The sequence below is a fragment of the Peromyscus eremicus genome, chromosome 5 (genome assembly GCF_949786415.1).
Source record: "Peromyscus eremicus chromosome 5, PerEre_H2_v1, whole genome shotgun sequence".
NCBI lineage: Eukaryota > Metazoa > Chordata > Mammalia > Rodentia > Cricetidae > Peromyscus > Peromyscus eremicus.
Genome location: NC_081420.1, coordinates 84,814,255 through 84,836,433, shown reverse-complemented (window position 1 = coordinate 84,836,433; position 22,179 = coordinate 84,814,255). Strand labels below are relative to the sequence as shown.

The window sequence follows — 22,179 nt, the reverse complement described above, 5'->3', positions numbered from 1 at the left end:
CAGCCCCAACAGCACTTGCTTCTCTTGCAGAGGACCTGGGTTCAGTCCCCAGCACCCACATGGTGGCTCACAACCATTAGTAACTCCAGTTCTAGGGGATCCAATATACTCTTCTGGTCTCCAAGGACACTAGACATAAATGGTGCACATGCATATATACAAGCAGGCAAACACACACATAAAAATTTAAAATCTCTTAAAAAAGAAAACCCTCAGAAAGAAAGAAAGAAAGAAAGAAAGAAAGAAAGAAAGAAAGAAAGAAAGAAAGAAAGAAAGAAAGAAAGACCTCAGGCATGATGGTTTGTACATTTAATTCCAGCACTTGGGAGGCCAAGGCTACATGGAGAAAGTCTGTCTCATAAAACAAAACAAAATAAAAAAGAAAACAAAAACTTCCTTTATAAAAACCAACCAAACAAACAAACACCTTCAACTAATAAAAACATTTTTGCATTTAAAAAGCTAGAGGGATAAACATAAAATGATAATGGTGTTTATGTCTGGGTGCTCAATTTAACTTTTTTTTTTTTTGCTCACTTATCAGTATTTTAACATTTCAGCACTGACAGGTGTTATTTCCTGCATGGTAATATCAAAATATACTTGAAGGGAGATCTCATTTCCTGTGTCTGGCTAGCAGAAAAACCCGAGGCAGCAGAAGCTGGGAGCAGAAGGAATTCATTGCTACCTAGAGCTGGGAGGTGGGGCTTGCCTCCCCCTCCCTGGCCCTTAGGCTATTGGACTGGTGGGGGCGGGGGTGGGGGGAGCTGGCCCAAGCATCAGGTTGACCAGGGCTGCAGGGACACCAGCTTGTCCCCCATAGTTTCTGTCTGTCTATTAGTGCAGTCAGGGCCACCAGGAGCCAGCAAACACCAAGCCAGCTTCCAGGAGGTTGATTAAAACCTTTGGTCTGAGATTCCAGCTGCCAAGCTCCTTGAGTCTTCTTTCTCTGACTGACCATCTGTCACTTGCCCTAGAGCTATGCTTTTGTGATGGAAATGTTGAACCAGACTCAGGGTGAAGTCCTGAACCCCTCAGACAGGCAGGTGACTTTGGACCAGTTCCTGAACACTTTATTGGTTTTTCAAGCTTATTGTATTCCCCCCCCCCCCCCCCCGAAACAGGGTTTCTCTGTGTAGTTTTGGTGCCTGTCCTGGATCTTGCTCTGTAGACCAGACTGGCCTCTCAAACTCACAGAGATCTGCCTGGCTCTGCCTCCCAAGTGCTGAGATTAAAGGTATGCACCACCGCTGCCCGACACTTATTGTTTTTTGTTGGTTTTTGCTGTTGTTGTTGTTTTTGTTTGTTTGTTTGTTTGTTTGTTTTTGTTTTTTTGAAACAGGGTTTCTCTGTGTAGCTTTGTGCCTTTCCTGGATCTCGCGCTGTAGACCAGGCTGGCCTCGAACTCACAGAGATCCGCCTAGCTCTGCCTCCCAAGTGCTGGGATTAAAGGCGTGCGCCGCCGCCACTACCACCACCCGGCTCACTTATTGTATTTTTAATTATGTGTATGTATCTGTGTCTCTGTGTGGGTATATGCACATGAGTGCTGGTGCCCAAGAAGGCCAGAGGCATCAGATACCTGGATGGAGTAACAGGTGGTTATGATCCACCTGACATGGGTGTTTGGAACTGCACTCAGGTCCCTCATAAGAGCAGTATGTGCTTTTAACTGTTGAGCCGTTTCTCCAGCCCCTTGAACCTTTTCTGTTTGCTTGTTCGTTTTGAGAAGGTCTTATATAGTCTTGACTGTCCTGGGACTCACTATGTAGACCAGGCTAGCCTCAAACTTACAGAGATCCTCCTGCCTCTGCCTTCCAGGTGCTGGGGTTAAAGTTGTGTGCCACCACTACCTGGCTGGCTCCACCTTTTTTAAATGAACTTTCTCTTTGTAAATTCATCCCCCCTTCTGTGTGTGTCCATGTGTCTGCGTGTGTCTGTGTGTGCATGCACACATAGAGATCAGTTCTCTCCTTCTACCATGTGGGGTCCAGGATGTTGTTAGGTTTGACAGCAAGCACTTGGCCTGCACTGAACCATCGTATTATGTTAAACTCCTTGATGCCTCTTCCGTTAAAATGGGGTGGTTGGACATGTCCACAGATTAGTGCTGTCCAGCAGTCTGCTTAGACAGTGTAGACCTCAGTGTTGGAGGAACTGTAGAGCAGCTTCCTGAACAAAGAGGTGGACACTCAGTGATGTCAAGGCAACAAGTCTTGCTGGGGACCTGAGAATTTCCCAAGGGCCAGTGCCCCTCAAACCCTGCTAGAGAGACCAGGGGTTCTGCTGGCACTGCCGGTCCTTTGAGAGGTCTGGGTATCTACTTGGAGCGTGTTCCTTTGCCTGGATCTCCCGTTCTTTTTGCTCATGTTCAATGCTGAGAGGCTAAGAGTTTGAGGGTCTGACCCAGAATGGTGGAATCCCAGGGAACCAGACTCTGGTAGGACCGCAGGTCCCTGTGAACAGAAAGCCACCACCACTATCCCACAAGCAATTGGTAGGCTAAACATGGGGTCTCCCAGTCCTGGAAGATGCAGGGCTGAGAGGTCCAGAGCCGCCTAGGCTGGACTCAACAGAGGGAAGAGTACTGCCTGGGGCCAGCCTTGGAGAAGAATGATACAGGGCAGCTGGGGAGGCAAGCTTGAGGCAAGCTTCCAAGCATCTTTCTGCAGCCTCAGGAAGTGGAGGTTAGGTGCTAGAGCCCCATATACTGAGCCCACAAGAAGACCCTTGGCTAGTGGGATGGCTCTGTCTGGGGTGCCAAGCTAGTGGAGGAGATATTGTCCCCACCATATCTCGCCAGTTTCCCGCCTCACCGGAGGCTACTGGTGCTCTCTCTCACACCCGCCTCCCACCACCCTATATATCCCTGTCTTGGTATTGACACCCTTTTTGACCCTGGAATCTTCTGGAGTCCTGTTTGTTGATGTTTAACATGCCCCACTCCACTCCTACAGCTCGCCCACCCTGCCCTGCGCCGCGGATCTCCTTCGGTCTTCACCTTCAGTTTCATGGTTTCCCCTACCCTCTTACCTCCATGACTTTTGGTCAGGCCTCGGCCCTATATTTAGGCAGAAATTGGCAAAGAGAATGGGCTGGGAGGTAATTTCTGTCGTCGTCAGCACCTCCTCTTCCGAATGCCTTTCTCTGGGGAGGAGAGGCAGGGTATGAGAGGGAGGAGTAATGATGCTTCCCTTCCACCTGGGGGTTGGTTGTGGACGCATCAGGTAAGAGTGAATTGGAGAGAACATTCCTAGTCCCTCTCTGACCCTCAGCCATAGACCAGAAATTGGCAAGAACTCTTCTTGCCTACCCTGGGCCTACAAATTCTGAGAGTCAGGGACACCCTTCTTGCGCCCCGCTTGCACCGTGCAAACAGTGAGCTCCCACTAAGTTGCTCATGATTGCTCATGACAATCCTAAGAGGGGCGCAGAGCTTTGGTGCGACCCTGGGGTGGGTTGTGCCTCTCTCCGAGGCTGTCTGGACGCAAACCCGGTGCCTTGGTTCCAGTAGTGCGGAGCCTCCAGCACCGAATGAACCCTACAGAGACACCACAATCCCAGAGCTTGCTTGCAACCCAGACCCCTATCTCTCAGCTCCAGTGCGGGGATCGAAACCCAGCTCCAACGGACGGCTCTCCGGCTATCTGCTTCTTGCTTAGTCCCTGCGCTTTTCTCCTATGGCCCCACCCCGGCCCCGCCCCTTCGCGGTCCCCTCCATCCCTTCCCCGCCGCATCGCCGCCCTACAGCCCCCGCGCTGTGGCGGCCGCCCGAGACACGTGTGCCCGCGCCCGGCGGGCGTGCGGGGGAGCGCGGCCACGCCTGGCCCAGCCACCATTTCTCTGGCGCCCACCGGTTCGAGTGCGGAGCCTGAAGCATGAGCGGGGACTCGGAGCGCGCGGTGGCCCCGGGGGTGGTGCCTGCACCCTGCGCCTCGAAGGTGGAGCTGCGGCTGAGCTGTAGGCACCTGCTGGACCGGGACCCGCTGACCAAGTCCGACCCCAGCGTGGTGCTGCTGCAGCAGGCACAGGGCCAGTGGCTACAGGTAGGGCAGCCAGCGTCCTGGAGCTGGGACCTGAAGAGCTAAGTGTGAGTTGAGATTTGGGGTGCCGGCAAGGGTGTCCTGAAACTGGGGCTACTAGGGCAAAAAAGGAGGTGTCCACCTGCTATGAGAAGGGCGGGGCAGCAAGGGAGCAGCGGCTGAAAGGGATCTTGGTGGAAAGTGCCCAGAAGTGCAGCTGAGGGGCTCAGGCTGGGACTGTAGCGCTAGCGTGAAGCGCCCAGGCTACACTAATGAGCTCTGGAGGGAGTGCGGCTCAGGAATGGGAGGAAAATGCCTAAGGCAAGTATAGGGGCTGTCTAAGGTCACAGGGTCCCCCTCCGTTGGCTGCCATGACTATGAGCTTCTCACTCATGAAGCAGAGGCACCTGAAGTAGGGTGGCCAGTGGCGTTAGGGCTGCTAGCTAGACCTCGCTGGTTGGGTAGAATGGAGCTGGGCAGGGCTGGACAGAGACTCCATCGTTCAGCTTCAAGTCGCCCTGGCAAGAGGACTGCCCAGCCTGTCACCAGTCTCCTCACTGGGTAGGCGAAATCGCAAATTATTTGCATGTGGCTATGGTTGAGGACAGCAAGCCCCTCCCCGCTCCTTAATGCCCCCTGCCGACCCAGATCTGAGTGCCTGCCTCCTGCATGGGGTTTTTCCGCTGGACACCCATCCACCCAGGTTAGCCAGCATCTTCAGAGAAGTGCGCTTCACCGTGCTCACTAGCTTTCATTAGCCCTCAGATCTTAGTTCTGGGCCAGTGTCAGGGATATTGCCCAAGTTCTGTGCTGTACAAAACCCAATTCTCAGTCACCATCTTCCATGGGGTACTGGCTTCATCTCAGGAGTGAGAAACAGGGGCACACCTTAGCTGGGAGGCCTAACAGGCATAGAAGACTTGAGCCTGAGTCCCTAGCCAAGCAAGAGTGCTCCCCTCAACAGCAGCTCCAGGGCACCCCTTGGCTGTGGCAGTCATGTGCAGGAAACAGGGGAGAAGAGCCAGGAAAGAGGTGTTAGACAGACCCTGTGACTACAGTCAGGCTAGCCCGGGAACCTAGGACATGCAGAGGATCCAGGCGGTGAAGGGGGAGACATATGGGGTGGTACCTCACTTAATACCTGCTCTGCATATTCACTCTGACATCTCAGGGCATTTATTTCTTAGGCTCTGGGGCTGAGAAATCTTGTGGTTCACTGACCTTGAAGACGAAGGGCCTGCCCCAAACCATGTGTTTAAATGCCTAGAAGGTACTGGGGGGCTTCTGCTACTCCAGGCTGTTTAAGGACCATCTTGTGGCCCAGGTCTTCCCATTACATTTTGTTGCTTGGTCCGATTGCTGCCTGGTGCATATATTTCTGGAAAGGGCCCATGCAGACCCATTTTTTTGTAGGTAGAAGCCTCTATGGTGAGGGGATTTGATAGTCTATTAGCTAAAGCTTTTCATTAGTATATGTTCTAGAGGATGGTGCTGAACTCAGTGGGAGAGGCTGGTGAACACAGGTCCCTCCAGCAGGGATATCTCCTTGCCATTCAGCTGAGTGCTGGGTAAAGGTCTCCACACTGGGCTTGCCCTGCCCAAGGCTGGAATCTAATTCTGTCCCTGACATCTGGATCCTTGGGCAGAACCCTGCTGGTCTCTAAGCCTCAGTTTTATCATCTGTAATGTGGGGATAGGCAGGCAGTGGTGGACATGAGATGAGAGAATACAGAGAAATTGTAGATTGTGACGGCTCGTTGCAGGTGGACAGAACCGAGGTGGTAAAGAGCAGCCTGCATCCCGTGTTCTCCAAGGTCTTCACTGTCGACTATTACTTCGAGGAGGTGCAGAAGCTACGGTTTGAGGTGTATGACACCCACGGGCCTAGTGGCCTGAGTTGCCAGGATGACGACTTCCTAGGGGGCATGGAGTGTACCTTGGGGCAAGTGAGTACCCATTACCTTGGAAGGGAGGAGGGTAGGAAGAGCTTCTAGGGCCGGTGAGGCCCTCAACTCACGGATTCTGCAGGGATGAGCATCTGGCCCTGCCCATCTCCACTTCTTTTTAAAAGCACTTGTTTGTTTGAGACAGCCCAGGCTGTCTTTGAAGCTGAGATCCTCCTGCCTCAGCCTCCTGAGTCCTGCTGTTATAGGCGTGCACCAGTACGTCCATTTTTTCTTCTTAGTTGTGTTGTTTGTTTTAGACAGTCTTATTTTGTAGCCCTGGCTGCTCCTGAGACTCAGCGATCCACCTGTTTCTGCCTCCCAAGTGCTGGCATTAAAAGCGTGTGCTACCAACCCTGGCCCCTTATCAATTTTTAACAAGTTATTTATTTTGTGTGTATGGGTGTTTTGTGTGCAGCTGTGTCTGTGTACCATGCCCCTCCTGTGTCCTTGGAGAACAGAAGAGGGTGTCAGAGCCTCTGGAAGCAGAGTTACAGACAGTTGTGAGTCTGTGTGGGTGCTGGGAGCCAAACCTGGATCCTCTGCAAGAGCAGCAGTATTCTCAACTGCTAAGCCATCTCTCCTAGAGGTTGTGTTTGTCTATTTTTTTAGGAAGGTGTATACGTGTGTGTGTGTGTGTGTGTGTGTGTGTGTGTGTGTGTGTGTAAAAACAGGATGTCATATAGCTCAGGTTGGCCCAGAACACCCCGTGTTGCCAAGGATGACACTGAATTTTTGATCCTCTTGTTTCTATTTCTCAATCACTGAAATTACAGGCACGCAGCACGATACCAGTTTTAATATTTTTTGAACTGGGTTAATAGCTCCTGTTTCCAGTAGGCCTGCTCTGGCATGTCTCCCTCCAGCCCCTGCCCAGCCCTGCCACGAGGTTTTTGTACCCATTTCAGAGAAGTGTTCTTACATGAGTGAATAAACATACATTTTTTCCTTAAAAGTAGTTAGGTGGGAACATACCTCACTTGATAGAGTGCTTACCTAGCATGCACAAAGCCCTGGGTTTGATGTTTCCAAAACCACATAAAAAGAAGTAGAGGCGAAAGAATCAGAAAGTTAAGGTTGCCAGGCATGGTGGTGCAAATTTTTAATCCCAGCACTCAAGAGGTAGAAGCAGATAGTGAGTTCAAAACCCACCTGATCTACATAGTGAGTTCTAGCCAAGGCTATATAAAGAGATCCTGTCTCAAAAAAAAAAAAATTAAGGTCATCTTCAGCTATATGGTGAATTTGAAACCAATTTAGATTACATGAGACTGGAGAGAGAGAGAGAGAGAGAGAGAGAGAGAGAGAGAGAGAGAGAGAGAGACTGGGAAAATCTCACCTGGTAAGAGCTCTTGTCGCACAAACACGAGGCCCCGGGTGCAAGTCTCCAGCTTTGAGGGAAGGAGGCAGGAGAGTCACTGGAGCTTGTTGGCCAGCCATCTAGCTCCAGGTTCGGTGAGAGGCACTGTGCACACCCACACATACACGCACACACATCCACTCCCTCCCACAAACCAGGTATGGTAGGTAGTACATGCCTGTGATTCCAACATTTGGGAGCTGAAGGCAGGAGGCCAGGAGTTCAAGGCCATCCTCAGACACATGTCAAATGAGACCAGTCTGAGCTATTTGAGATCTTGTCTCGACACAAGAAAAAAAGAAAGAAGAAAGAGAGAGAGAAGGGAAGAAAGAAAACCACAGCTGTAGTGTCTCTCACCTCTAATCCCAGCCCGCAGCAGGCTGAGGAAGGAGGATTACCACCAGTTCCCCATCAGCCTTGGCAGGGTAGTAAGATCCCTTCTTAAAAACCTTCTTCTCTCCCCACTTCCTCTCCTTCCCTTCCTCTCTCCCTCCTTCCTTATCCCCTGCCTCCCCAAACCACACTCACCCTACACACTGTTCTGCAACCTGTTTTTTTTTTTTTTCTCTTCATGAGTCTTTCCACATCGGCACCCGAGCCTGATGCACAGCTCAGCGGCAATGTTTGCAACTAACATTTGAGGCTGGGTTCTACTCCACACAAGGGAAGGGGAGGTCTCCATATTTTTCCTTGCAGCCGGGGTTGAGGGGAGTAGTGCGTGAGGGTGTCCTGCCCGGGGGACTCAGCCGGCAGCCTGGAGCCGCTATCCTTAATTTTTCTCTTCTGCTGCCCATGTGACAAGCGCTTTCTGCTACTAGTTACTGTGCATATGCACCGGGCTGTGTGCTACACCCTTCCCAACCAGCCACAGGATGGCCTTTACATTCAGGAGTAGTTTATAGACAACAAAATGAGGACACTGAGATGGACAGTTTCATGTGACTCTCTACTGACTAGATGACCGTTTCTGTCACCCTGAGGCTGCCCTTTCCTGCCAGTCCCCTGGCTGTTTCTGTTCTTGAGTTTCCTGTGTGTTAACCACACAGCATGCTCTGGGTGCCTGATCCTCCATTCCAGCATCATGTGGTGACTCATCCCTGTCACTGCCTGGTCAGGGCTCATTCTCTTCAGATCTTTTTGCCAACCCCGTTTTACACAGCAAAGACTGAGATGGAGTGGGGCACAATTCCTTCCAGGGTCCTACGGAAGATGGCGCGGTCATAGATAACCGTCACACACATGCACCACAGCCCAGGCAGGACTGAGCTACAGGAACATATATAGACGTACGTGGCCACATGCAGATGGACACATACAGATTCTATACTTAAACACATCTTTGTGTGCTGTCTGCACTGAATTCAGCTTGGCTGCTTGTCAGGTACCACAATCTCTAGCTCTTCCTACCATCATCCCCTGGTGTCCACCAACCAACCAGTAGCAAATGTGAAGCAGACGGCACCCCTGAAAGTCAAGGCACCCCTGATAGCTACCTGTAAACAGAACCATCTTGGGCCTTCACACACAGAACCACTCATTTCTCCAGGGAGATGTGAAGGTTGTTATTTAGACCAGGGCATGCTACCCAAAAGAGTTTACTCAATCTTGCCTCTTAGACTCTGTTCCCTGCTGGCCAGGTGATATGCTGTGTGCAGCCTGGGCTGTGTGAAGTCATCTCCTTCCTTAAGTTAGGGGTGCATTGCTCCATGGGTGAGCTATCTACCCAGTGGGACAGGTGAGGAGGGGAGGCCACGCTGGGAGATGAATTCTCTAGGAACTGAGCACTGGGGCTCACATCTGAATGGCCCTCTCTATGTGCCTTGCAGAAAAGTCAAGTGTGCTTCTTCCGCCACCCCAGGGTCACCCTGACTTGTTTGGGACAGTAGGGATCCAGGGTGGGGCTCAGAGCTATTCAACCAGCCACCCTATGAGGGTTTTCATTCCCAAGCCGAAGAGTAGAATAAGGCCAGCTGAACAGTGAGGTCCTGACTGAGGGTTGATGTCCTAATGAATCTGCTTCTGGTGCCCTGCACATCTGCCAACTGTGGGATGTGTGTGCCCCACAGGCAGGTGATAGGTTGGCCCAGGAGTGGTGGAAATCAGAAATGGCGCACAGATGTCAAGTAGCACATTCTGGCAGCAGCAGGAAGGCCGCCAGAGCCCAGGGGATGGTGGGGATCCAGTGAGAGCGGAGATAGGATCCTAGGGAGGCCGAGGAACATCCTCTTCCTCCTTCTCCCCGCTGACTTCCTTGGTGTCCAGATTGTGGCCCAGAAGAAAATGACGCGCCCGTTGCTGTTGAGATTCGGCAGAAACGCTGGCAAATCCACCATCACGGTGAGCCCCAGAGCTGCGGTCTTCCCTTCCCGCATGGCTTGGGGGAGGGATGTCTTGGGAGGAGGTCAGTAGGGAGGCCTCAGATGGACTGTAGCTGTGGAGCTGCTAGGAGAGACCAGAGCCCCCTCAGGGCCAGTGGCAGCTGAGGCGAGAGGATGAGAGGGAGGCCTGGAGCCCACAGACCCCATGTGACACACTCAGGTGATAGCCGAGGACATCTCTGGGAACAACGGCTATGTGGAGCTCTCCTTCCAAGCCAGGAAGCTGGACGACAAGGTGAGGCTGGGATCCACTGCATGTGGGGCTCTGAGCCTCCTGCAGGCTGGCTCCTTGTGAAAACCGGGTTCCTGCTCAGCACTGGCCTCTAAGCTTCAGAAACAAGTGACGTGGTGGCTGTGTGTGGCGTCCTTGGCATGCTGCTGTCACAGTCTCGGCCTAGTCACTGTGTTCATTGCTAACTGTTACATTTTACAGTCATTGCTGTCATCACCCTCCCACCACATACACATACACTCTGCTCTATGGGTAGAAAGCACTGTTCTACATCGCGCGTGTGGCATGTGGTCACCAAGCTACCTCTGGCAGGGTACATGTGTCATGATGGGGAGGGAGGCGCAGGGAGGACAGAGCCTGGTTCATAGGTTCTTTGCATGGGGTGGGGACTGACCCTGAACAGGTAGGTATCTGTCCCCTTTGAGACATTTAAGCCGAGACAATCAAGAGTGGGTGGGTGGGGTGTGAACAGCCAGTTAGACTCCAGGCAGCAGGAGTGAGGGATAGCAGGGCGAGGGCTTGGAAACACACCTGGGGTCACCGTGGGCACTTCAGAAGCCAGTGAAGGCTCCACATGGTCAGCTCTTCTCACTGTGGGCTCTCAGGGAATGTTTGCAACTTATTTTATGCCTGGGGAGATTGAGTCTGTGGGGAAGGGATGGAACACCAACTGCAGGGGCTGAAGCCAGCATCCAGCCGTAAGGGATGGAGCCGTCCTCCAGCCCAGAGCTGGCTAGCCCCCTTGCCAGCACATCCTCTGATGCTCCAGGACCTCTTCAGCAAGTCGGACCCCTTCCTAGAGCTGTATCGGGTCAACGATGACGGGAGTGAGCAGCTGGTGTACAGGACAGAGGTGAGGAGCCCACTGCCTGATGACAGAGGGGTTTCAGGGGTCCAGTGAAGTGACCGGAAAAGGGCCCAGCATCCGTCCTCTCAGAGAGGGGACAGAGGGATACTCCAACCCTGTGGCTGTGGAGTCTTTACCTCCAAGACCCTTGACTCTCTTTCGATGGACGGAACAGCTGGGTGGACTTGGCTCTCTGTCCGCCCAAATTTAGCGTGGCAGCTTTGTTGTTACCGTTCCTATTTTTAGGCATACCTGCTTCCTCCTGCCGGGAAACAGGAGTTTAGTTACAGCAGGGAGAGAGTTTCCTTTTGAGACAAATTAATTTGAGTGAAGAGAATCTATTTAAGGAGAAAACAGCCCGGGGGGCTGGAGTGAGGCTGAAGCTATTAGGGTCAGGGGTGGAGGGAGTGGAGGGCGGGAAGGTCTGGGCTATACCCAGTCCTGTTTGGAGCCTGAAATGAACCTAGTCTCCTGGTACCCGTAGTCTCCATGGGGCTGGGTACAGGCTGCCACTCAAGTGGCCCTTGGCAGCTGAGAACCCTGTACCCTGGCTAAGGGACCCATGGCTCTCTGGGCCCTAGCTCCCTTGGGGTTCCCACCCAAGTCAGCCTTTTCTGGCCCACAGGTAGTGAAGAATAACCTTAACCCCGTGTGGGAACCTTTCAAGTTGTCACTGAATTCCCTCTGCAGCTGCGAGGAGACTCGGCCTCTGAAGGTGGGGATGGAGCAGGAGACAGAACAGGAAGTGAGGTCAGGGTTGGGGTGGGGGAGCAGGGACATAGCCATAGGGTCAGGGCCAGGACCCATGGGCAGGTGTCCCGTTCTTCCAGAGCCACTAAGGCCTTGGAGAGTTAGGATTTGTGGATAAGGGGAGCCCAGGGAAGGGGAGTGATGAACGAGAGCCTGACCGGGGCTGGAAGGGCCATAGGTCCTCTGAGGAACGGTCCACTGAGAGGCCTGGCTCCCCAGTGCCTGGTCTGGGACTATGACTCTCGAGGGAAGCATGACTTCATTGGCGAGTTCACCACCACCTTCACAGAGATGCAGAAGGCCTTTGAGGAGGAGCAGGTGAGTTGCCGGCCCATCTCGGGCCGCAGGTTCTGACTCGGTCCAGTGGGTCTCTGGGAGGCTGAGAAGACGTGAAGGTGACAGAGCAGTGACACCCACCCCATGACTAGAACGGGGGCCTGCGAGCAAGTGGCCATGTGAGCAACCATGTCCATTTGTGTGTCAAGGCGGGAGGGGCACCCTTCCCGGGACCTACCTAGCCTCTGAAGCTGGGTGGGTATGGCGGGAGAGTTGCCTTGGGCTCCTTCTTGGGCCCTGGTGTCCCTCAGGAAGATCTACGGGCTGACCATGGTGCCGAGGCTGCAGTGTGTGCAGGGTCTAACCCGGGGCCCCTTCCTTGCTCACAATCTCATCTACATGGCTCCTCTCTGTTCCTTTGTGTGCTTGAATACTTCCCTTGTGGAGTGGGTATGTCTCCACAGAGGCCATCCCTGACCCCCATGGGCAGCATGGGCCTTGTACTCACTGTTGGAGATAGTCTTGGGGAGTGTGAGATCACCAGCAGTGCTGGGACTTCCAGGGGCTCCTGGCCCCTCTGTGGGAGGGCCTGGGATACTGCTGCTCTGGGTGGAGTTCCTGCCTGTCCCTGTCTCTGTCCCAGGCCCAGTGGGACTGTGTGAATGCCAAGTACAAACAGAAGAAGCGCAATTACAAGAATTCTGGGGTGGTGGTCCTGACAGACCTGAAGGTGAGTGAGCCTCAGCGTTGCCCGGAGCCTCTAGGGGGACGAGTTGGTGGGATTAGCTTCTCCACGTTGTCAGACGGTTCTCAAAGATACAGTTCTGAGGACTGGTGGGCTTCACTGTGGGAATCTCGAAATACCTGGGAAGGGTGAGGGAGGAGGAAGATGCCCCCACAGATTAGAGTGCCTTGGGGAGAGATGCCCAGTAGGCTCCCTCCCCCACTGACACAGGCCTGGGTGGAGTAGGGTGGGATGAAGGGCCATGAGTGGTTTTGCCAATGACATTGTCTGGAAGCTCCACAGGGTCCACTCCTTCCTGGATTACATCATGGGTGGCTGCCAGATCCACTGCACGGTGAGTCCATGGGTCCTGCCCTCCGTGCTGCCCTCAGCCAACGGGGCAGGACTTCTGTCAAGCCCCTGAACCCCAGTCCATGTACAGAGAGTGGCAGGTTCCTGGGCACTGTTCGTTTTTCATCCACATTTCCCTGTGTCTTTCCCTTTATGCTGACCAGGAATAGGATGCGGGAGTTCAGGACCAGCCCTGGGCCACCGTCCCACGGCAGCATCCAGGGCATACCTTCTGTAAAATCATAGGGACAGGAGAAAAACAAACAAACCGCCTTAAAGAGGAAAACAGGAGTGAGCACTTGGCTAACAAGGGCTGCAGAGTCCAGCTGGCTTAGCCTTGGGCAGATCACAGACAGAAGTAGTCTGGACAGAAGGTCTAGGGGAGGCCATCACAGACTCCGCTGCCTGTGTTTATGTACCGCTATGCTGGGCTGCTGAACAGAGCCACACCCAAAGTGGCCTTGAGGATGACGAGGTGGAAGGCACAGAGGGGACTAGGCTAAGAGAGTAGTAGTTGGGAAGAGAGAGTGTTTGCATGGGCCTGGTCCCTCTGAGTGGAATTTAGCTCAGAGATTCTCCCAGAGGATAGGGTCAATGTCATCCTGGGATTCCAAGAGTGATACTTACAGTGTTCAGGGTCTGGGTAGCCCCCTCATGTCCTGGGGGATAGTGAGTCATTCTGGTGAACAGTCAAGTTTGCAAAGAGCTGGGGAAACTGAGATGCTAGGCTCCTGAAAACAAGCTGGGCTTGGGTACCCTCTGCCTGTCCAGTGCAGGTGCACACTGAAGCTCACCATCCTGGCTCTTGCAGGTAGCCATCGACTTCACAGCCTCCAACGGTGACCCAAGGAACAGCTGCTCCCTCCACCACATCAACCCTTACCAGCCCAACGAGTACCTCAGGGCACTGGTGGCCGTGGGCGAGGTCTGCCAGGACTATGACAGGTGTGGCCTCACCCATCTCTCTGGGCCGAGTTGGGCTTGGGGGCTTTTCTGAAGTGGTGCTGTGACTGACACATGATGTGCCAGAGAGGTCAGCTCCAGCAAGAGTGGGAACATCTTCGCAGCAACCCTGTGGAGGCAGACAGTATACCCACCAGACAGCCATCTCAAGTGACCCTGGCAGTGGGTACAGAACCTTCAGGGGATGGGGATGATGTGTTACGTCTCTAACATGGCCACACACCGCTTCACTGTGACACAACCTGGGGATTGATTGGAAATCGTCTTATAGAGCAGAAAACACACTCACAGAGGTTGAGGTGACTAGCTAGGCAGAGGCTAAGTGCAAACCCAGGGGGCTGGGCCTCTGAGATCCTCACCATGGCCCAGATCCCTACCCAGAGCCCCCTGCCCATAGATCCCTCCCTCTCTGTGGGGAGAGCAGAGGAATATAGTGGGGCAGAGTTGGTTCCCTTCAGGAGACACCACCTCAGGCCAGAAAGCCCCCTAAGCAGGGTCTTCAGGCCTGGAGGGAAGAACCCAGGAGCAGTTTCCATCCCTTTACTGTCAATTCTACCGTTTCCTGCCTGTGCTCATGATGGTTTTCAGCTCAGTGCCTCAGTTTCCCTGATGTGGCATGCCTATGACCCCTATTCCTGGCCCAGCAAGGCCCAGGCCTCCTAGTCTCTGTCCAGTGTCTGCCTTGACTCGCTTTTGGGGGCCAGGTTCCCAGTTATCAACTCCACCTCTTTTCCAGTGACAAGCGATTTTCTGCTTTGGGATTTGGAGCCCGGATCCCTCCCAAGTATGAGGTAGGAGGGCCCTGGGCTTGGGCCCTGTCCCTACTCCCGTGCATCTGCCTAGGCCTCTAGTGCCTTCACCTCCCCAGGCAGGAGTGTCCTGGGTACAAGAACCCTGGTTGCCACCGTTCCCTTTTGGGATGGGGGTGGAGGGAGGGGAGACTCTGGCCAATGGTCCAGAGAGATGACTGATGGATCTATGGGCACCACCCATGCTCCTATCAGAGAGATTCGGTGACAATTCAATACTGCTTACGTATAAAAATGTGGCAGGAGAGGGGATTTATTGGTTAACGTACCTTAGAATATGTAGTTATTGTTGGGTCCAGGCGCTAAAGTAATTGCCCAACATTAGTCTATCTGTCTGCCTCCTTCTTGGCTTCCTCTCTCTATGGAGATCTTCTTACATGGGCCCCAAGAGCTACAAACCAACTTTTCCCAGTAAGTGGGAATAAGTGGGTTCTGGGAAGGTCCTGGCTGACTCTTGTCCCCACCTAGGTGTCCCATGACTTTGCCATCAATTTCAACCCTGAGGATGATGAATGTGAAGGTAGGAGCTGGTGGTGGGTTTGGTGTAGTGGTGTATTGGGCCGGGCTCACTCCCCTATCCCCTACAGGAATCCAGGGCGTGGTGGAAGCTTACCAGAACTGCCTGCCTAAGGTCCAGCTCTATGGCCCCACCAACGTGGCACCCATCATCTCCAAGGTGGCCCGCATGGCAGCAGCTGAGGAGCGCACAGGGGAGGCCTCTGTAGGTGACTGAGGACAGGGGCTGCATGCATCCAGCTGTGGCACCAGTTAACTGTGTGTGTAGTAGTGGCTAAGAGCCAGGGAAGCAGTTATTTGGGTACAGTCCAGTGCAGAGGCAGCCAAGCAGTGTGGGGCTGGATGAAGGACAAGCTCAGCTTGTTAGCTGTGGCTCTCTCAAAGCCCCAGCCAGTCAGTTTTTATTTTGGGCAGAGGACTGAATGAATCACTTCGAAGTCAGCCCTCAGCTGTCAGGAACAGACACTGGTTTACCTCAGTTTCCCCTGCCTCCTGTCCCTTCGCACCAGACGGCAGGAATTAGATAACTATTGAGGCATCCTCGTGTGCATCTGTAGCGTTTTCCTTAGGATTACATTCTGCTTTGCAGCCTTGTGTGTGGTGCTGAGACTCGGTTGGCCTACTGCTTCCTTTTGATTTTTCACTTTGGAAAAGAACGTCATATTTGCAAGGGACCAGACTAGTGCATGACTTCTGGTCCTCCACTTGGTCATAGTATTTACCGGTTTGTCCCTCTCTTCCTTCCCTTCTCCCTCCCCCTTCCTGGTCCCTTTTATCCTCTCCTCCTTCCCACCCCCTCCTGCCCCCATCCCTTCTGTGTATGTTCTAAGTGTCCTTCTGAACCATTGGAGAGGCTGTACCTAATATCACCTTCCTCCTTAAATATCCCCATTTCCAGTATCTGCAGCGTGGGTCCTCTGTATATCACGTGTCTGGCAGGGCAAAGAAGGCAGCTCCTCCTGCTATTAAATCCTTCCAGGTCCACATTCTTACCTGTCTCCAGATCCTTCCCAGGTGTGGTCTAATTCGGGATCTTCCTCACTTTTCCATGTTCCTATCATCTTGACCTCTGCAGACTCTGCCTTGGACCCCCATACTCTGGTCATGAGTAGTCCTGCTGCCCAACTGCATTCTGGGCTGGGGGAGGGTGCAGAGGCCAGAAGGCTAACCTTTTTTTTTTGGAGCTGAGAGTTGAACCCAGGGCCTTGTGCTTGCTAGGCAAGCGCTCTACCACTGAGCTAAATCCCCAACCCCAGAAGCCTAATCTTTGGGTAGGGATTGTGGCACACTATAGGCAGTGGAGCCTCTCCTGGGCTGACATTCAGGCTTCCTCTCTGCTCCAGGAAGGAGGGGCTCCAACAGGTATCCATCATCCAGGGTTCTAGTCAGGTGCTGTCCAGACTGGATGTGGTGAACCTGGCCAGTATGTCTTCTGACCAGGGTTCCCCTTCTTTTGCAATAACTTTTATGCTTTTTGTTTTCCTTGGAAAAAAAACTTTTTTAAAAGTTGAAGTCTCAAGCCAGTTAGTGGTGGTGCACGCCTTTAATCCCAGCACTCAGGAGGCAGAGGCAGGTGGATGTCTGTAAATTACAAGCCAGCCTGGTCTACAAAGTAAGTTCCAGGATGGCCAAGGCTACACAGAGAAACCCTGTATGGGAAAACCAAACCAAGCCAAAACAAAACAGCAACAACAACTGAAAGAGCTGAGGTCTCATAATGTTTTCCAAAAGTAAGGAAATTTCAAAGTGGGACTTGCCATGCAAGTCTGCTGACCTGAGCCTGGTCCCCAGAATCCACATGGGGGGGGGGCAAGCCAGAGAGTTGACCCCTGGCTTCCACATGTGCATCACATACAGCGATAATCTATTTTTTTTATTTTAAAAATGAGAAATCACAAAATGACTCCCATAGATCCATCTCCTGCTCAACAAACGCCCCGTCTGTCTCTTGCTGAATTTAAACAGTTTCACTCTTGAGTTAATTTCGGACTTAGAGGAAAGTCACAACACCACTCTGTTACACCCTTTTCCAGGGTCCCTTTATGGCACAGGCGCTCTGCTTCATTTGGCTTGTGCTTTGTAAAAATTTGGTTTAGCTATTTTGTTGTGATAAAATACACACAGCTGAAAGATGTATGATTATGACTATTTTAACTGGCCAGCTGAAATAGTGGTTCTCAACATGTGGGTCACGACCCCTTTGGGATGAAGTAACCCTCTTACAGGGGTTGCCTAAGACCATCAGAAAACAAGATATTTACAACAACAATTACAACAATTACAATTATGATTCATAAGAGTAGCAAAATTACAGTTATGAAATAGCAATGAAAAAATTTATGGTTGGGGGTCACCACAGCATGAGGAGGTGTTGGTGAGGTTACTAACCAATGAAAGTTTTGAGGACATTCACACATTTTGCAAATACCCTGAGTTTCAGCCTTTTTTTTTTCTTCTTAACTTCACAGGGAAACTCTATACCTGCTTGCTTATGTGTTTTAATTTATGCTGTTAAATACTGAATGGTGCTTTTAGAAACGCCAGTTCTATTCACACATGCATTTCATGTGTGTACATGTGTGCACACACATGCATGCTTGAGACAAAACCTTGCTGTTTAGTCCAGGCTGACCATAAAATTGCAGTTCTGCTACCTCAGCCTCCTGAGTGCTGAAATTACAGTCAGGTTTATTTTGTGTTTGTTTGTTTAATCATTGAGACAAATCTTGCTATGTAGCCCTGGCTAGCCTGAAACTTTCTATGGAGACCAGGCTGGCCTCAAACTTGCAGCAATCCCCTGGCCTCAGCCTCCTGAGTGCTGAGATTCAAGCGTGTGCCACAGTGCTGGCTAATTTCTGGTGAATTCTTTCACAGCAGATTGCAACTCTGTTCCTCAGACATCAGCACATAGGGACACCCTCTTCTGTGCACTGAGGTCACCCTCTTACGACCACAGTATGAGTGTCACCTTCAGGAAATTCACTTGTGTTAGGTGTTGGGGCATTGAGCCCAGTTTTTGCAGAGTGGGCAGAAACTTCACTGCCAGCCTAGGAAAGTTTTGTTTTGTTTTTAGTGGGGATTGTTTTGTCTGTTCATTTGAAACAGGTCCTCACTCTATAACCCAGGCTGGTCTGGAACTCACTATGTAGTCCAGGCTAGCCTTGAACTTGCAGCAGCTTCCCTGCCTCAGCCTCTTGAGTGCCAGAATTACAAGTGTGAACCACCCCCTACATGTAGTTTCTCTCTCTCTCTCTCTTTCTCTCTCTCTCTCTCTCTCTCTCTCTCTCTCTCTCTCTCTCTCTCTCTCTCTCTCGTTTTTTTGAGACAGGATTTCTCTGTGTTGCCTTGGCTGTCTTGGAACTCACTCTGTAGACCAGGCTGGTCTTGAACTCAGAGATCCAGCTGCCTAACATAGTTTTTTTTTTTTGTTTTTTGTTTTTTGTTTTTTGTTTTTCAAGACAGGGTTTCTCTGTGTAGCTTTGCGCCTTTCCTGGGACTCACTTGGTAGCCCAGGCTGGCCTCGAACTCACAGAGATCCACCTGGCTCTGCCTCCCAAGTGCTGGGATTAAAGGCGTGCACCACCACCGCCCGGCTAGTTTTTTGTTTTTGTTTTTTTAATAGCTTCTATTTTTTTTAAACTTTATATGTGTGGATTTTGCCTATATGCAAGTCTGTACTCCAAGTGTGTGCCTGGTGCCTACAGAGGTCAGAGGGCATCAGATTCTCTGAAACTGGATTTACAGAAGTTTGTGAACCCCTATGGGAATGTTGGGAATGAATCCATGTCCTCTGGAAGAGTAGCCTGTGCTCTTAACTCCTGAACCATATCTCTAACCCCAACTGTCCAATTTTTGTAATGTTTATTGTATGTGTATGAGTGTTCTGTCTGCATGTATATCTGTGCATCTTGTGCCCATAGAGGCTAGAAGAAGGGTGTAGGATCTGCTGGAACTGGAGTTATAGAGGGTTGTGAGCCCCCATGTGGGTGCTGAGAATCAAACCCAGGTTCTGAGCCATCTTTCCAGCTCTGTTGTCCAAGTTTTTACGAAAATGATTGTGGGGTCTGTTTGTTGGTTGGTTGGTTGGTTGGTTTTTTGAGACAGGGTTTCTCTGTGTAGGCCTGGCTGTTGTTTGTTTTTTAAGACAGGGTCTCTATATGTATTCCCGGCTGGCCTGGAATTCAGAGATCAGCTCGCCTCTGCTTCCCTAGCACTGGGATTAAAGGCCTGTACCATCCCACCTGGCTGGGTGTAGTATTCTTGACAAAGAGAATGGACTTCTATTTGAAACAAGTCCCCCTCTTGTCATTCTTGAAGCATGGACAGGGCACCCTGGTGTCAGGGTGTTGGAGCCCTGTCTACCCGGGAGTCCTCCTCTGGTGTCAAGCCCTGCTTTGGTGGCCTCGTCTGTAAAGTAGATTCTCAGTGCCCCTCTCGGAGTCACTGGCCATTTGGCAATGATGGGTAGAGCACTGAGCTTTACTCTGTCTGCATAGTGGCCGATCGGAATTTACCTTTAGGAGTGTGATAAGTATTGTGTTGTGCTTCAGCAAAAACAGTTTTAGAAAAGCCTGGGCGGGGCAGAGCTACACACAGTAGGGGCTCCTCCTGGTGGGGGCTGGAGCTGGATGTGACATGTGCGGCTTGGGAGGACCCAGAGACTAGCACCCCCGCTTCTTCCCTATGCCTCCAGCAATACTACATACTCCTAATCCTCACGGATGGTGTGGTAACTGACATGTCAGACACTCGAGAGGCCATTGTCCGCGCCTCCCATCTGCCCATGTCCGTCATCATCGTTGGGGTGGGCAACGCTGACTTCACTGATATGCAGATCCTAGACGGGGATGATGGAGTCCTGCGGTCCCCACGCGGTGAGCCCGCACTCCGCGACATCGTCCAGTTTGTGCCCTTCCGTGAACTCAAGAACGTAAGTGCCTGGGAGGGGGTGGCACTGAGGGTTGGGCCCAGGGGCTGACACCCACTGCTCCATGCGTACATGGCTTTCCTGCTCAGAATGTGGCCCCATTCTGTGTGTGTCCAGCCAAAGAGCAGCCCCTAGGGATGGTTCCCTAGTCAGTATTTTTCTCCAGCCTGATCAGTGCCTGAGCGGTGAACTTCTGACCCTAATATCTATGACACAGAGAGAGTGTGTGTGTGTGTGGGGATTCCTGTGGACATGGCACACAGCTCCCCATGGTCACTCCACAGTAAACACATCACATGGCTTCTCTCACACATGCACACTGCGAGTTCATGAGGGTTGATACCTGGCCCCACTTCACCTTCAGCGCGTGCCATTTCCTGTTGTTCTGGGAGAGATGAAAGGGCTGGGTGGGGATCCCAGCACAGACGTACCGGGGACAGAGTGGGCACCTCCATCAGCTATTTCTATTACAGTGTAGGGGCTTGGTGGCTGCATTTTCAGTCTGTGTCTTTAGTAGAAGCTCAGCTGACTGCCAAGTCACATGTCCCTTAAGTAGATTTGAGTCCTGGGACTATGACCCAGATAGGGGGATGAGGCTATAGAAGGCCCTCAGATGTAACCATCTTGTCTCTGTACCCAGGCGTCCCCTGCAGCGCTGGCCAAGTGTGTGTTGGCCGAGGTGCCCAAGCAGGTGGTTGAGTATTACAGTCACAAGGAACTGCCTCCACGCAGCCTTGGTGCGCAAACTGGAGGCGCTGGTCCCAGCTCGGCACCATGAGGATGCCAGGCGAGGGGGCCCTGAGCCACATGTCCATCTGCAGCACCTCCTGAGCCCCCAGAGACCCTCAGAAGCTTATCACCTAGCCCAGGCCCCAGCCCTACTCCTGTGTTCTGCTGGTCTGGGCCGGTGGCCTACTTCCCAAGATGAAGAAATCCAGGCCTCATGGAGTGACAGAAATCAGCAGCTCCCCCATGCCTGCACCTCCTCTGCACCCAACAGGCATGGAGCAGGGTATGCTGAGAGAACTGGGGGGGGGGGGGGGGGGGGAGCTGACAGCTCCGCTGTGGAGTGCCTCCCTGGGTGAAGGGGTGGTGTCATTTGATGCTGTGGGGAGAGGCAGCACCCCAACCTTTGAGGACACCTCGGCCTAGGCACACAGTCCCATAGGTTTCTCTGTCCTGTCTGGCATCACTCCCACCTGTGCCCATACCTGAGACCCTGGGGCCTGCAGGGTCTGTGGGAGGTGGCTTGGGGTCTAGTAAAGTATCCCTTTATCCTCACGTCTTTGTGCCTTTCTTGCTTCAGGGGATCTGGTGTGAATGTCCCTAGAACCAGGCTCATCAGGTCACCCACAACAGTAAGGATTGTGGGCCTGGTCTTTAGGTCCCCTCAGCCAATATCTGCTAATGTGTCAGCAGACCTGAGTGACTTTGGCTGGCACTCAGGATTCACCATGTGCCACAAGCTGTCAGCTGAGGGCAGCTTCCACCTGTCTGAGTGGGGGTGGATTTCTAATTGAGATTTCCTCTCAATTATCTTATCTGAGAAAAACAAATTGTCCCAATCCTGAATCAGACCCACCCACCTATCAATCTATCTATCCACTCTGGGGTTATTTTTAGCTACTGATTCATCTCCCGTTAAGCCCAGATAATAGGCATCACCATGGTAACCTGGCTACGATTCCGGAAGGGCCGGTGGATTTTGGTCTCTTTGGGGACAGAGAGGACACCAGAAGAATATGCTATCCATGGATATATGGGGAGGTAGAGCCCCAGCAGGGTGAGAGGCTGTGGGCCCAGGGTGTTATCCCAGGTCAGACCCAGTCCCCACAGTGCAAGAGCCCACCAGTTCCTAGAAATCTTGCCTGAGTTCTTCTTTGGTGAAGCCAAGGGGCCTGGGATCCTAGCAGCAGCAGGTGGTGGCGAAGGGACGTGGTTTATGCATGTAGGAAAGTCAGTGTAGTGGGCTTTGGACAGCTGCTGGCCAGAGAGATGAGGAAGGAACAGTCCTTCCAAGAGTTGGTCCTTTCAGAGAAGCATCAGCTCTCATATCACAAAGCAAGAAGGAGCTGAGTTTC

General features: G+C 52.2%; 1 protein-coding gene across 2 annotated transcripts; it reads left to right on the top strand.

Annotated features, from left to right (window-relative positions):
• Positions 1-3,878: 3,878 nt before the first annotated feature.
• On the top strand, positions 3,879-21,121 carry Cpne7 (copine 7). 2 transcript variants are annotated; one of them, XM_059262499.1, is made up of 16 exons: positions 3,879-4,046; positions 5,786-5,968; positions 9,588-9,662; positions 9,864-9,938; positions 10,705-10,788; positions 11,408-11,497; positions 11,752-11,850; positions 11,977-11,979; positions 12,452-12,538; positions 12,828-12,887; positions 13,695-13,828; positions 14,583-14,637; positions 15,124-15,175; positions 15,243-15,376; positions 19,865-20,101; positions 20,739-21,121. In XM_059262499.1, exons 1-16 carry the CDS (start codon positions 3,879-3,881, stop codon positions 20,874-20,876), a joined length of 1,674 nt encoding a protein of 557 aa, XP_059118482.1. In that variant the 3' UTR covers positions 20,877-21,121. The 2 variants fall into 2 exon arrangements, with proteins under 2 accessions (XP_059118482.1, XP_059118483.1); XM_059262500.1 differs by lacking the exon at positions 11,977-11,979.
• The last annotated feature ends 1,058 nt before the right edge of the window (positions 21,122-22,179 follow it).